We start from the raw sequence: 15,835 nt of genomic DNA, 5'->3' as shown, positions 1-15,835 counted from the left end.
TGGGGGTACGGGGAGGGGGGGCTCAAGGGTATTGGTCTGTGCTATTTAATTGTGAAAAGAAGGGCTTAGGGAGGACTCACTCAGCATCTGCAGATTTCCACATTTGAGGTGTGGACTGCTCGAAGCCTCCTGAAGTCTGACACGCGGGCATCTGTGCTTTTGCTCAGGCGCAAAGCTGAATCGCGCCTGTGGACTGTGGCGAAGGACGACTCGGCCAGTGGGGGATTGAGCTGCCTGTCCAGCATCCCTAACTCAGCGCAGTTTTGTTCTCTCCGCGTAGGGCTCAGGAGCTTTTTTTGTTTTCATGGGTGTTTGATGGGAGAAATTATATTCCATGTGGTTTACCAAATTGAGAGATTAGTGAAAGTACCAGTATATTTCCCTCGGGAACAACAGAGCTTCAGTATTCCACAGCCACAATCACAATGTTGACAGCTGTTCTTAGTATTTAACTGGCTTGGATCTGAGTCTTTTAGAGCAGGTTGACTCACGTGGGGACCACAACATTCACCTTAGAGCACTCACGAGTGAGGTAAAATGGTTTAAAGCTGTGGGGATTCCGGGGGACATTTGTGATACCTTTGTGGGTGATGGGAATGCTCACTTGGCACCTTTACCAAGACTGAAATTATTGCAGCTATTTTTGGTGAGGTGGAACTTGGAGACCTTAGCCATGTCATTAGCATGCATCAGGATAGAGCGGATATCTTTTATTGCTGTTATTATGGTGTTGTTGCTGTTATTAGCTTCCACATTTATGGGATGCTCACTGTGCGCCCGTCACTGAGACAACTGCTTTCCCGCATTTACCAGTTTGCCCCACAGACAGCCGGGGAGGGGGGGAGGGGGGTACTGACATTTGCATACTGTGGTCCCCTCTCCCTACTTTTTTCCTTTCCCTTCCCCACGCCCACAGGCTTTATACACTTGTTGCAAAGTGCACGTCTTGTGTCTTTTTAAAATTTTCTAAAATTTTATTTTGGTTTCATAGTAAAAAATTATATACATCCTTCTTTCGTTTTCTGGATCACGGGTAGCGTTTCTTCCATAACTACTTGTTGGGTTTTTCTTTTTCTTTTTACAAAATCTGCAAACAAAGAGAGCTATTGAGACCTTGTGTCTTTCAACGGGACAGTCGTGTAACTGGCCCTAGGCACGCATTGTCCTTTTAGGGGCGGCAGCTTCCAGCTGGGTGGCTGCTGATGGTGCAGAGCTGCCTGATCCGCTTCCCGGGTCTGGCTGGTGCTCATCTTTTAAGGCTCTGCTGGAGCGAGATGGGATGCCAGATGAGACGCCCCTGCTTGTCCTATGGCTGCTCGGAACCAGGGGCTCCAGGACTTGCCCGTAGGCCAGGGGCCTGGGGGCTCCCGGTAGCCCGGTTGGAAGAGGAGTTTGAAGCAATGTTTGCTCAGCTCTTTACATGCGCTGGAGAAAATGGTGTCGGTTTGGGTTCAAGAACTGGATGGAGATTATGAAGAGGGGAAACCTCTCCCCACCCCCAACCACCCTCTGGTGGCCGACTGCTCTGCTGCAGGGCGCCCCTGCCTTCCTCCCCCTGTGCACTCGCTGAGGAAGACTGCACTTTCTAAAATGGGCTTTCTCTTCCTCCCTCTCACTTCCTGCCCAGTGTTTTCATGGAGAAGTGCTAGTGAGACTGCAGCTGCCTTAAAATGCAATGCCCATGCAGGAGAAGGATGACTCCCAGTGTTTTACTGGGACTCTTAAAAAAAGAAAGAGAGAGAGAGGGGAAGGGAGAGGGAGAGAGAGATAGAGAGATCGAAACATTAATGACGAGAGAGAATCATGGATCCGCTGCCTCCTGCACACCCCCTACTGGGGATGGAGCCCACAACCCAGTCATATGCCCTGACCAAGAATCAAACCTCAACTCCTGGTTCATGGGTCGATGCTCAACCACTGAACCACACCAGCCAGGCTACTGTGACTCTATACAACCGCAATGTCTCCTAGCCAAAATGAGATAGCAGAGGGAAGGATAAAGTGCCCTCCAACTTCCTGTGCTGGCAATGAAGCCGGTGACCACAGATGTTTTCCAGTTCTTCAATGGCCGGAGAGGAAGTATAAATGCCCCAATATTTGGCCTGAATTGTCATCTTTTTGCTGCATCTCCACGGGTATTTTACTGCAAAGTTGGATCCCAGGAACTGCCAGTCAGGCGTTATCTTAATGAGGACTCCAAGGCAGATATATTTTGAAATGGAGGGTTAGGTCCAGTACTCATCCCGACTGGCCTCACATTTCTCAGTTAAATAGTGGGAAGGTCGTCTGTTACAGAAAGGGTGTTTCTGGGTGGTGACTGACAAGTCAAGGACAAGGAGGGAGATGTCATGGGAAGTGGGAAAGGAATGGATGGAAGAAGTGACGATGGCTATGTCCAGAGCATGAGCTGGTTGTGGGCCTGGTGCCACAGGAGCTTTTGTTTCCCCGAGTGCAGACGAGGGAGAGGGAGAGGAAGAGGCAGGGGAGATTGGGAGCTGGTGCTGGACTCGGTGGGCAGGAGGAGTCAGCAGTGCCCAAGATCCGTGTGTGGGTCAGTGCAGCGTTGGGGTGATTAACCACAGATGCCCCCGCAGGAACGTGCACCCAAGAGAGCCAGACAGCACGGTACTGTCCTGACGAAGCCCTGCCTGTGAGCGGAAGCGTGATTGGGGGTTTCATACTGGGCCAGAGCCGTGAAGGCAAGTGAGGTTATTCGATTTGACAAAGCAGAAGCCCTGCGCTCCGAACACCAGATAATTCATTGTGATGGATGTGGAGTTCACTGAGGATGGTGGCCAAGGACTGATGATGGTAAAAAAACAACCTGCCCCAGATCCGAGGCCTGGGTGGTTCTTCAGCCAGCATTCCCCGTGGGGAGTCTTCTCACCACCCCGGTGCTCTCACTGGTGCCTCACTGTCAGGGATGGTTCACGGCTCATTATACCCACTTTTAAGACCTGCCCCCCGCCCATACACACACACACAGACACACACACACAAACACACACACACACTTTAAATGGACATATTTAAACTGTCTTGCATCCCTCCGAACAGTACTTTCTAATTCATTGGTGTGTGTGTGTGTGTGTGTGTTTGTGTTCTGCATATACAGGGTCAAATGGGTCTTCTTGACCAGTATGTGTATTTTTTTAATCTGCTTATGTTGGAAATCATCTCTCAAAGGTCCCATAAATCTCCCAGAATAAATTGCATTACAGCAATGAAACCTTCTCCAGTTCCCTGAGGCAGAGTTGGCTGTCCGGCCCCTGACCTCCCCCAGCACCCCATCCGTGCTTCTGTTGTGGCATCTAACCAGGTTGTGCGGTGATTTATCTGTTTATGTCTCTCACTCCCGCTGGTCTGCGTGCTGCTCCAGGCCAGGGATCGTGTTGCATTTGTCTTTATAAGCCCGGCAATTAGCACAGGCTCCGAAAAAGAGGTTCTTGATCAGATTTGCAGGACAGACAAATGTTTAAACAGAGCTTCTGAGTGTGTAAAGGCAGCATTAACACGGCTTCACTGTGCTAACTACAAACAAGCAGAGCATTTTCTATTAATGATATTGTTACATATGTTGTCTAACATTTAGGGAGCACTTCCTAAGCCCAGGCACTGTTCTAGGCTCATTACATGCTTTATTTGATCGCATCCTCTCCACGAGCCTAGAAGTGGCTGCACTCACCGTCCCCATTTTGAAGATAAGGAAACTCACATTTAGAAAGGAAAAATTAAGGGGTTTGCCCAAGATTACACAGCTAATAAGTGTGGAACTGAGGTTTGAACCTGATCCGTTGAATACCAAAGCCCATAGTCGTGACCACTCATTTCAAAGAAAGGAGGTGGGTGGTGGGGGGTGGATCTGAAATATTATTTTAAAGACATACTTTACATACACTTTTGGAGAATTTATTCTGGGTTAAAGTACTGTTTCTGTGATTTCTATGCCTGCTGTCATGTGCACAGTGCATGATGAACAGACTACGGGGAGGCCCAGCCCTGCCGTGGAATGGAAACCGACATGAACCCAAAGCCACAGAATAGTTCCATAGAGAGGAAAAGAGCCTTTGTTTTTGAAAAATTATGCATTTGTATTAGTTTAGGAAATATTCTCATTTAATTGCCTATAATATTAAACTAGTAATACTTTCATTTATAATAGTTAATGAATAACATTTTGTGCTTCCTGTTTCTTATGTTTTCTTTTAAGTTAATTTGTTAAATCATACAAATAGATATTATTGCTTGGATGTTACTTTCTTCCAGAAACAAACCATCTAATACATTGAACACTGTTACAGTTTTGGCTGGTATGTTGAAGTACAGCTTTCCCACTGGGTTTAGTGTATTTAGCTCCCTGCAGGAGTTTCAGCCTGAGAACTAACTTGGCCCTGGTCACCCAGAGTTGCATCCGTGTTCAGCATGTCGCAGTCCTGCTCCGTAGAACTCCCCTGTGGAGCCGTGTGATCTGTCCCATGTGGTCTCCTCATGTGGTCACTTGAAATGTGACTAGTGCCACTGAGAAACTGGATATTTTTCACTTTATTTTAATTAATTTAAAATCAAATGTAAATGGTGCCAGTGGCGATAGTGCTGGATAGTGTGCGAATGCTGAAGGGACCCCTCCGGTGCCTTGCAGATACCGGCCACATCATTTGATTTGTCTTCCTTTTTCTCTTGGTGTGTGACCATTTCCGATATAAGACAAAATTAAGTAAAATAAAATGAAAATCGTGTCTTTTCTTAGCATTGCTGACGTCAAATACATGCTAATACCCCTGAACTTCTGCACCAAAACGAATACAAGAGAATTCTGCTCCTGCCCAGCCCGGCATGGCTCAGCGGTTGAGCGTCCACCAGGAGGTGACAGTTCGATTCCCGGTCAGGGCACATGCCCAGGTTGTGGGCTCCATCCCCAGTGTGAGGCGTGCATGAGGCAGCCGATCAAGGATTCTTTCTCATCATCAATGTTTCTCTCTCTCTCTCTCCCTCTCCCTTCCTCTCTGAAATCAATAAAAATATGTTTTTTTAAAAAGAGAGAAATGCCCTTCCTTCTTCTCTCTCTGCTTGCTTGTGAGTGAGCTTCACAAGCTTCAGGGACGGCCCTGCCTCCTCAGGAAACCTCTGAGCCAGGGCGGCTCTGTGGGTAGTGCCCTGACACCGTGATCAGTTCTATAAGCAGTTGTTGGTACACTCAGGTTTCTTTCTCATCTTAAAATAACTTTCATCGTGTATATTTTTCTAGAAATTTTCCATTTCATTGCAGTTTGGGGTAATATTTGCATAGTTTCATGTGACATTCTCTCATCATTTAAAAATCTCTCTCTTCTTAGTGGTTGTGTCTTCTTTATTATCATTCTGTGTGTGAGTTTGTTCTTTGTTTTGAAAATCAGACTTGCCAGCGATCTCTTGCATGTGCTTGTCAATTCCACTCTTGCCAAAGCTGTCCTTTCTTGATTCCTCCCTGCTCTCCTGGGTTGATTCCGTTGTTCTCTTTTGTATCTGCTAGAGCTTAATGAGTAGTTCATTGTTTTTGTTCTTTCTGGTTTAATAATGAAAGCATTTAAGATTATGAATTTCCCTGTAAATATAGCATCCGTTGCATTATCTGTTTTAATATTACTATTCTCATGGTTGGTTTCTGAATAGTGTCCAATTTTAGTTTTCCTGTTTGACCCAAGAATTTTTTCAGATGTATATTTTTTAATTCCCAATTTTATTAATCTTTGATAACTTCTCATTCAGTGGCAACATGCTAAAAAATGATTAGTTCCATTTCTGTTTTAATAGAATTTATTCATGTTTGCTTTCTATCCAATACTTCATGATTTTTAAGAGTTTAGTCAGTGTTCTTAAAACGTATGTATCCTCTGTTTGTACTTGATAAATTAAGTTTTTGTCTATTAATTATGCTTATTAATTTTACTCTTCTATAAATTCTTACTAGTGTTTGCTTTGACCTATCAGGAAGAAACATACTGAAATTTCCTATTATAATTTTATACACCCTATTTATAATAGTTGTTGTTTTATAGTAAGTCTGTAATTATTATGCTTTGCGAGTAGATGGATTTACTTGTCCATGTACTATAACTTTTTTAAATTTGGTATTTTTTAAGTTTTACCATCTGACTTTATTATTCCCTCATCATTTTCTTTTCTTTTTTCCACCTCGCCATGAATATTTTTTCCTTTCCTTCCTCTTTCACGATTGTTTCATTGATTTTAATCTGACTCTTGCTGGTAGTTGGATTTCAGTTACGTCCTAATCTTTGAGTCTTATTTCCCCTCTAAGGGGGTGTAGCCCATGCATGTTTATTGACGTGTCTGTGCTGCTCTCCCCGCTGACCTCCAGGGAGGGTCCAGGTTCCCCTTTGTCATCCTCCTTTGCCGTCTCCCTCCCTCCTCCCCTCAGGAATGCAGATCCGATTGAGCAGATTAAAGCGCATCCTACTGAACTCCTGGGTGGGCAGAGCTGCATTCGCGAAGGGCAGAGCACGCGAGGGAATGTCCGTAGTGGACTCCTCTCCCAGAAGAGTAACCGGCCGGAGGTGCGCTGGGCGGGAGACCGCCAGCTGCCGGCTCTGCTGGCTTCGGACCGGGAGGGTCTCAGACTGCCTTGCTCTCCGGTTTGTTTCTAAACCTTTCGGGCCAGCTTACAAGCTGATGTTCTTGTCCTTTTTATAATATATATTTTTTATTGGTTCTAGAGAGGAAGGGAGAGGGAGAGATAGAAACATCAGTGATGAGAGAGAATCAGTGATTGGATTGAGCCCAGGCATGTGCCCTGACCGGGAATCCAACTGTGACCTCCGGGCTCACAGGTTGACTCTCAACCACTGAGCCACACCGGCCGGACCAAACTGATATTCTGATTGGCTCTTTGGGGGCATTTTTTCTGAGCATCTAATTTTTGTTCACTATGAAATGTGGTCTGCATTTCAAAATTCAGAAACTATGCTTTGCATCTTGAAAGCTGATCACAGATTGTTCCATATCATAGATCCACTGTCCTCCCAAAGCGTTACAGTGATTAGCCATTGCCTGAAATTTCCTTGTGCTTTTGCAGTAAATTTGTTTCAAGGAACATCTGCCCTGACACCTCAGCTGTTTCCACATTTTAAATTATGGGCTTGTCATAGGTTTAGTGATTTTTGTTCTTTGTTCTTCCTTGTAGGGTGGATAAGTTGCCTTAGAACAGCAGATTGCGGTTAAGAGCAAGTTTATTCACTGTCACATCCAGCCCCACATTCTACATCAGTGGCTGGCTCTGCCCCACACATGTGGGCTCGCAGTCAACCCACTGTCCTCACTGTGGACATCAAGGCCTCTCGGTCATCAAGGCCCTGGCCAGTGGAGCGGGCGGGAGGGGTGGGAGAGGCGGCCCTCTCTAGGGGCCTGGGCCCGCATGCCACTGGACCTCTGGCCCACCTGCAGGTGGAAAGAATTAAGCCCAAGGACCACCTGGAGGGAAACGTGGTCCAGCCACGTGTCTGGCTGCTGTTCCGTTACTGTGGAACGTGGCGGGCATGGATTTTGGTGGCAGTCAGAACTCTGTACCACGTGGAAGGAGTTGGGGGAGAAGGTTCTAGGTACTGGGCACTGCTGGTGAGATGGGCTCTCGGAGGCACTGCTCCATTGCTCGCCAGATCTTCCAGCGAAGGGAAGCGTTTACAGGGTGCACAGGCTTAAGTGGTCGGGTCAGGTTTATGGGAGTCATAGAAGGAAAACTGCGGATAGGAACGGCGTCTCTGCTGTGTTGACAGGATTTCCCCCTGTTGTTGTTGTTCATCTCCTCGCTCACTGGAACACCATCTCCTCTCACATCGGCGGGTGTACCAGCCCTCGCCAGGCACCAGCATGGCACCCTCCCCCTATGAAGCCAGCAGCCAGAGCCGGCTGAGAGCTGGGGCTGCCACTCTGCACACCAGCCTGGATCCCTCTCCCAGGGCGACTGGAGGGGCCTTCCCACCGCTGCCCTGACACCCCCACACACACCCAGGCCGCAGCTCTGCCAGCTTGAGCTCAGGGCTGCCTCCCCCTTACACACCCTGATTCGGATTCCTTGGCCCCGCCTTCCCTGGTTTCTTGTGTGAGTAACGTTTCCAGGGCTGGCATAGATCTTACCCCAGTTTTACTTTCCTTTGTCCTTTCAGTAGGAATTTGGCCTTCCTCGATTTCCATATTCCTCGTTTGATAAATATTTCGTGAACATCTATACCGTGTGCTTAGCTTGGGGGGTGCAGTGTGAGAAGAAAACTAGTCCCCGCCTCTGTGGAGCTTCTCAGGGGGGAGCTCCACAAAGAAATGGGAGCACAGTTCTGAGTTGCAGACTGACAGGGCTCATTTCCCAGGCACCACCGGGGACAGGGAAGTCCCCTGCAGCGGGACTGCGGTGAGATTGAATGAGGAGGAGGCGTTCATGAGGGGAGAATCGGGGAGGGGGCGTCCCAGGCGAGGGGGTGGTGCGTGCCCATCCTCAGGTGGACGGAGTGGGGTGCTGGGATAGGCAGGATTGTGGGGCGATCCGGTTTGCAGTTTGCTGAGATCACCGGGCTGCAGTGTGAGGAGTAGGTGGGGAAAAGCGATGGTGGGTGGCTGTGTGGACGGGTTAGGAGGCGGTCGCCCGGGTGAGAGGCGGCTGGGGTTGGATGAAGGTGGCTGGGGGAGATGGTAGAGGTGACAGAGTTAAGCAGGTCAGCTTGAGGTCTGAGTTCAGTGTCTGTGGGTTTTATGATCAGAAGTTCAGAGGGAGTTAAGTACCTTCTAACCATCCAATGCTAGGTTCTCCAGCCAGGTTCAGTCACCAGGTTCTAGTCAGGTTCTCTTGCCATGTTCTATCCAGGTTCTGTAGCCAGGTTCTGTCTCTAGGTTCTTCAGCCAGGTTCTCTCACTAGGTTCTGTCTCTAGGTTCTGTTGCCAGTTTCTGTCCAGGATCTTTTGCCATGTTCTGTCTCCAGGTTCTGTGTCTAGGTTCTGGGTCTCGGTTCTGTCTCTCAGTTCTGCCTCTCTAGGTCTGTCCCCTTTCTTCTTCTTGAACCTTTTAAACAAGATGAGCAGTAAGCTTCTCATTCTCATCTCAACAAAGGAAAGGGCGTTATTGCTGGCCCAGCAGTGTCCACACATCGAGTTTCCGTCTCATGTGAATGAAGGAGTGAATCACCGCAGGGCTCTCAGCTCCTCTTCCAAGCCTTTGAGTCCTGGGTGGGGCTGGCCGCCCGTGAAGACTAGATCTGCCAAGCTCCAGTGTCCCAGAGTCCGGTGTCAGACATTACTAATGATGGCAGCTCTTGCTCTCCAGATGCGTCCTCAGAATGCTGCCCCCAAGCCCCTGAGGCAGCCTATGCCAATGACACTGGACTTGGAACCTACTTGCTAGTCCCTCCATTTTAATAGTGAGTGGGAGCTCACAAGCAAAGAAGTTAACACTGGGTCCTCTGTGCTTCCCCTGGGAGAATGGCAGTCACCCCAGGAGCCCTCAGCTCATCTGGCTCTGGTGCTTTAGAATCGGCCTCTGCAGGTTAGGAAACTTGGGGTCCCAGGCCACTGTCGGGTCCCATAATGTGCTGTGAGGCTCAGAACTTCCTGAAAGCTGTGAAGCTCACTGTGGTTCATCACAGTGAAGGGGCCCAGATTAGAATCAGCCAAGGGACGGAGGCAGGAGAGCTAGTCCAGGTGCAGATTCCACCTGCCGGCTAGGGTCACTGACAGTGTTAACTCCCCCTGGTAACGACACACGGAGTGTTGCCAACCAGGGGAGCTCACCTGAGTCTTGGTGTCCAGAGGTAGACCTGATACCATGTGCCCAAAGCCCCCGTTATAAAGGACGTCACTGTCCATGTGACTCCGAGCGGGGAACAGACACTCGGGGCCTCTCCAGGCTTAGAGGTCACCTCCCAGGAGCTGAGGGCACAGGCAACCTCCCCTTGGCGAGGTCAGATTCTCTACTGCACAGCCTCTTCCCTGCCTTCAGAGCACAACAGCGTGAGGACCCGATCCAGGAATAGTGAAGCACACACACAAATATTTTTATTTGCTTTTAAAAAATACTTTGCAAGATAAAGATTAGGCATAAAAACTGGACTTTGCCCTGCCGGCGTGGCTCAGTCCAGTGTTTGAGGGTCGACCTATGAACCAGGAGGTTACAGTTTGATTCCCAGTCAGGGCACATGCCCTGGTTGTGGGCTCAATCCCTAGTGGGGGGCGTGAGGAGGCAGCCAATCAATGATACCTCTCATCATTGATGTTTCTAGCTCACTCTCCCACTTCCCTCTCCCTTCCTCTCTGAAATCAATATATATTATATATATATAATTTTTTTTAAGATTCTCTTTCCAGGGAGCATTGCCTTCATTCTTTTCCATCTTGGAATATGGTCATATTTAGAATCGTTTTTATTTGCTTTTAAAAAATACTTTGCAAGATTATAATTAGGCATAAAAACTGGACTTTGCCCTGCCAGCGTGGCTCAGTCCAGTGGTTGAGGGTCGACCAATGAACCAGGAGGTTACAGTTTGATTCCCGGTCAGGGCCACATGCCCTGGTTGTGGGCTCAATCCCTAGTGGGGGGCGTGAGGAGGCAGCCGATCAATGATACCTCTCATCATTGATGTTTCTAGCTCACTCTCCCACTTCCCTCTCCCTTCCTCTCTGAAATCAATATATATTATATATATATAATTTTTTAAGATTCTCTCATGGTAATTGCTCTTTCCAGGGAGCATTGCCTTCATTCTTTTCCATCTTGGAATATGGTCATATTTAGAATCGATGCTGTTGTCTCCACTCCTGCGGGTTAGGTGTCTCTCCCTCACTTCAGCTCCTGCAGGCTGGGGGCTGGCTGTCCAAGGACCTGGCTGAGGGATCTTCAGACAGACCGTTAGCTGCTAGGCAGGCCCAGCTTGCGTGGGATTTGGCTCACTCACAGGATGGATACAGACAGATGGACAGATACAGACAGAGGGACGGATACAGACAGAAGGACATTGTCGTGCTGAGCAGCTACCTAACCGAGCGCTCTCTTGTCCCAGCTTATTTCCAGCGATGCCGATGGAGCCATCCAGAGGGCCGGACGGTTCCGAGTGGAGAACGGCTCTTCGGACGAGGTAGGAAGCTCCCGGGCCCGGCACTGTCACCAAGCGCAGGGCTATGTGAGCGCGCCGGGTCGGCTGGGCCCTCGCTACCCAGAAGTCTTGCCCGAGTGGAGCCGGGAGGGCACACAGCTCCTCAGTGTTTCCTGAAGCAGAGCTGAGGGGGAAAGGCCGTTACTCTGTGTGTGGAAGTGCTCTGATAGGGTGACATGGACCCTTTAACAGATCTGTACGGGAGCCAGGGGGATGGGAGATGGGACCAAAAGCCAATGGGACCACAGCCCTTTGTGCATGGCCCCCGCAGTCCCAGCCGGCCTCTGGTCCTGCCTGGTGAGCAACAAGGTCCTGGAGAGAGAGGCCAGAAATCACTGTGGTTGCGAAATGCCCTCTCTGTTCAGCGAGGGCACAGGGAAGGAGGCATTGCTGCCCCCACTCCTGGGCCAGGCCCTCACACTGGGCTCTCAGTTGCTTTTTTTCTTCTTTCAAACTTCTGCTGCCCACTCTATCCCGGGGGGTTTCCCCTAGAACTGCAGAAGCCATGTAAGTGCCCCCGTTCTTTCTTTGCTGCCTCCTGGAGAGGTTGCCCGTCACCGCGCTTCAGCAGACCCCAGCTTCGGGGCCACCTGGCCTGCCTGAGCCCCCGCTCCCCGCCTCCTGGGCTCAGGGCCCTGCGCAGGTAACCCAGCCTTTCCGAGCCTCGGCTTCATCATCTGCAGTGGAAACTGTCTGGGACGATGGAGAGGATTCCAAGAGCTGAGCAGGGGAAGCTGTGAGCACGGAGCCCGGCACAGAACGTGCACTCAGCACGTGACGGTTGTCACGGTAACAGTGGTGGTGATCATGGTCCTGGTGCCTGAGAGCCAGCCTCGCCCTCCTGGGCACCCTGCGTCCAGTCCCCGGTGAAGGGCTGTGGAGTCGCTCAAGGCCACAGTGTCTGGATGCTGTGGCCCATCTTCACCTTGGCCTTCACGGAGCACAACGAGGTACCCGGGCGCCCACCTCGCCTTGTCCTGTGAGGCCAGGGGGCCGGTCCCGACTCGGGCTGGGCCTCTGAAGAGGTGTCCTCATGCTTCTTGTCCCGAGCGGCGTCCGCTGACCCACACAGAAGAAGGGGCCCCGGGGGAATGTGCTCCCGAGGCTTGAGCACAGCCCTCCCCAAGGGCCCGGCCGCTGAGACGACAGCCAGGGCGTCCTGGCCACTCAGTCAGGTGCAGAAGCGCGAGCCCTCCATTTCTCGTGCTCAGGGTGCCAGCACCCACCACGCTGAGCTTCTTTCTGCTCAGAGCACCAGGGACCACGAGGTTGCTCCCCTCGGGAAGTCCTTCTGCTGCCGGAATTGGGCAAAACGTCAGCCCCGTCCAAAATGAACAAACTGCCCTGGGCTTTCCCAGCCACACAGCTTGGCACCAGCACCTGCCCAGAGGAAAGCCACGACTCCCAGGAAAGAGACACAGCCTCCATGTGGGCCCAGCATCACCCCTCACTTAGATCATCACACAGTCCTCGCCCGGGGGTGTCCCCTGGTCCTGCCGCATGCTGGCGGCCATGTTCTGGGACCCCATGGGGGGTGAGAAATCGCCTGTGGAGCGTGCTGGGCAGCAGCGGCCCTGAGCCAGCCTGCCCGGCCCCTGTGGCTCCACACTCACCCGCGCCGTGGGCAGCTCCCTTACATCTCTGGAACCATTTGCTAGAAGGATCGATTTCACAAATCACTGTGGTCTGTTGTATCCCAAACACAGGCCGTCTCCGATTGCCTCTGTGGGAAAGATGATAGCCGGGCTCGAATGTGGTCTCCGATTTTGTTTCTGCCAAAGACACCGAGCACGAGCGCTCCATGCAGCACGTTGCTGTGGTTGGTAGCGATGGTCTCGGGCAGAGCTTCTGGCCGGTGTTGCCGCCCAGCCTGGCAGGAGACCTGAGGATCCGAGACTCGGGGAGACAAACAAATCAGGCAGGGCTGTGGCCAAGTCAGAGGAGCAGGCAGGGCCTCGGAGCGCCTTGTTGCTGCCTGAAAATGTCCAAACCCACAAACAAAGAAATGGCAAAACCACTGCACCTTGGGGCTGTTTTTCCTTTTATTATTGAACTAGAGGCCGATGCATGAAATTCGTGCAAGGGGCTCCACCCTCGCAGCCGCGGTGGCTTGCCTCAGCCCGAGGCAACTGCAGCCCCGGCTTCATTCCGCTGGTCGTCCGGTCTAATTAGCACATTGCGCTTTTACTATTATAGATGTTAAGGATGCTCAATACAGATGGATACTGTGTCAGATGTATGATTTGCAGACGTTTTCTCTCATTTTGTAGGATGTCTCTTCAATTTCTTGATTGTGTCCTTTGAAGCACACACGTTTTTAAATGTGATGGTGTCTCCTCCATCTATTTTTCTGTTGCCTGTGTGTCTCATGTCAGATCTCAGAAACCATTGCCTAACCCAAGGTTGCTTGGTCATTTTTTATAGTTTCTGTGGACATTACCTTAAAGTGTTAAATTTGCCTTTTATTTTTCACCATGGTCAGCGTAGTGGCTTCGCCGACTGTGGCTGGTACTCCAGTGCGTGACTTTGTGGTGCCCATGGTGCTGCGTTTCTCATGTGCCGTTCGTGGTTCGGGTGTCGGAGGGCTCCTGGTGCGTGCGGGGGAAGCACACGGGAATTCGTGTCAGGATTGGAGGGAGGGTTGGCACTCACTTTCTCCAGACACCTTTAAATCCCAGCTTGGAACTTTTTTTAACCACCCCCGTGATGGAGGAAGGAGCTGTAAACTTACATGGAGGCTGGCTCCCTGTCTCCCTTCCCCAGGACACTCCCCGCCCAGCTGCCCAGCGCCGCGGCAGCTCCCCGGGGTTCTTTGGGTACAATGGTCTCTTCTGGGTCCCCTTCCCCTTCAGTGTGTAGCCCTTCGGGTCCCAGCGTGAGTGGAGTGGGGTGTCTCCTGTCAGCCTGACCTGCGTCAGTGGGTCCTGGGGATTTGATTCTTTGCCTTCTTGCCCCCAGGAGTAACCAGCAGCCAGGTTTAGTTTTGCCAGGATTGACGACTATGCTCAGGCTAAGAAGCTTCCATGCTCCACTACCTCTCCAGGTTCCCGCTGCCTTTCCACTTGGGTTGGCATGCCGTACTCTCATAGAGGCAGACCAGTGCTTGTAGGATGATTTTAGTATTTTCTAGTACTTTCAGTTCCTTCAGTGGGAGGGTTGGTTGAATAACCTGGTCCACCAGTACCAAACCTAAGTTGTAGCAGGAGCACTTTTTACATAATATGTCGTCATTCATCCAGCCCACATTCCGGGGGTCAACTCTCAGTGCCAGGCAGTGGTGCAGGGTGGGTAAGACGGTGGTGCAGGGTGGATATGACGGTGGTGCAGGGTGGGTAAGACGGTGGTGCAGGGTGGATAAGACGGTGGTGCAGGGTGGATAAGCCGGTGGTGCAGGGTGGATAAGACGGTGGTGCAGGGTGGGTAAGACGGTAGTGCAGGGTGGGTAAGACGGTGGTGCAGGGTGGGTAAGACGGTGGTGCAGGGTGGGTAAGACGGTGGTGCAGGGTGGGTAAGACGGTAGTGCAGGGTGGGTAAGACGGTGGTGCAGGGTGGATATGATGGTGGTGCAGGGTGGATATGATGGTGGTGCAGGGTGGATATGATGGTGGTGCAGGGTGGATATGATGGTGGTGCAGGGTGAATAAGACGGTGGTGCAGGGTGGGTAAGACGGTGGTGCAGGGTGGGTAAGGCGGTGGTGCAGGGTGGATATGACGGTGGTGCAGGGTGGATAAGACGGTGGTGCAGGGTGGATAAGGCGGTGGTGCAGGGTGGATATGACGGTGGTGCAGGGTGGATAAGACGGTGGTACAGGGTGGGTAAGACTGCTGTGGCGCCTGCCCTCAGGCTCACGGGTGTACAGGATGATTGCAACTCTTGGTGACAACTATAGAGAAAACAAGCCGGGCCGTGGCGCAGAGTGAGGAAGAGCTGCTTAGGGTGGTCAGAAACGCCTCCTCGGGGTCAGCATGTGAGGCCGAGGCCCTGAGCTGCACTTCCCCGACTGTGTGCAGTGAAGGACCCACTGTTTAATTTCCAGCCTGTTGCAGACCTACATTCTGCTGTGGTCCTGCTCTGCTTGACCAGTATGCCCCACCCGCCTCACGCACTTACCACCGAGCTCAGGCACACCCAGATGGTCTGGACTCCATTGAAGGGGTCACGGCCATGTCAGGTTGCTGTAGTTTCCTACATGCTTGCTTCCCGTTCCTGCACGCTTGGTCGTGCACTAGTAGCAGCTCGCAGGCCAGCACCGTGGACCATACCTACTGCCTCGGGGTTCATCTGGGCCAGCTCCCCGCCCACGGCATGAATCCCAGCAGCTCTACCAGCGGCCAGCTGCCTGGCCCTGCTGAAGGTCTCCAGTAAAGAGAAGTTTCTACTCCCTTCATAGGTGTTTTCCTTCCTGACACCAACCAGTTCTGATACCTGCTGAGTGTCCCACAATTCAATTCACTTCCGACACAACCCACTCAGAGTTAGTGTCAGACTCCACAGCTCAAGGGCTCAGCCCACTGGGCAGCCTTCACGTCAGATGCCAATTGTGAGGATCAGGTCCTAGGTCACAGTCGGGGTGCCCTCAGGCTCACTCATTTGCTAAAATGACTCTGAACTCGGGAAGCACGTTACTTACTATTATCCTTTTACTGTAAAGGATACAGTTCAGGAACAGCCAGGGGCACAGAGCTTCCATGGACCTTGTGTTGCACCAGCC

General features: G+C 51.1%; 1 protein-coding gene across 2 annotated transcripts in view; it reads left to right on the top strand.

Moving 5' to 3' along the window:
• The window catches only part of GARNL3 (GTPase activating Rap/RanGAP domain-like 3), an 88,433-nt gene that overhangs the window by 21,408 nt on the left and 51,190 nt on the right, over positions 1-15,835 (top strand). For both annotated transcript variants that reach the window (XM_006768542.2, XM_015567067.1), the window contains exon 3: positions 11,031-11,105. In XM_006768542.2, coding sequence (XP_006768605.1) covers positions 11,031-11,105 — 75 coding nt within the window. The remainder of the gene's footprint in view (positions 1-11,030; positions 11,106-15,835) is intronic.

The sequence above is a fragment of the Myotis davidii genome, unplaced genomic scaffold, assembly GCF_000327345.1.
Source record: "Myotis davidii unplaced genomic scaffold, ASM32734v1 scaffold142, whole genome shotgun sequence".
Taxonomy (NCBI): domain Eukaryota; kingdom Metazoa; phylum Chordata; class Mammalia; order Chiroptera; family Vespertilionidae; genus Myotis; species Myotis davidii.
This window is presented reverse-complemented; position numbering and strand designations above follow the sequence as displayed.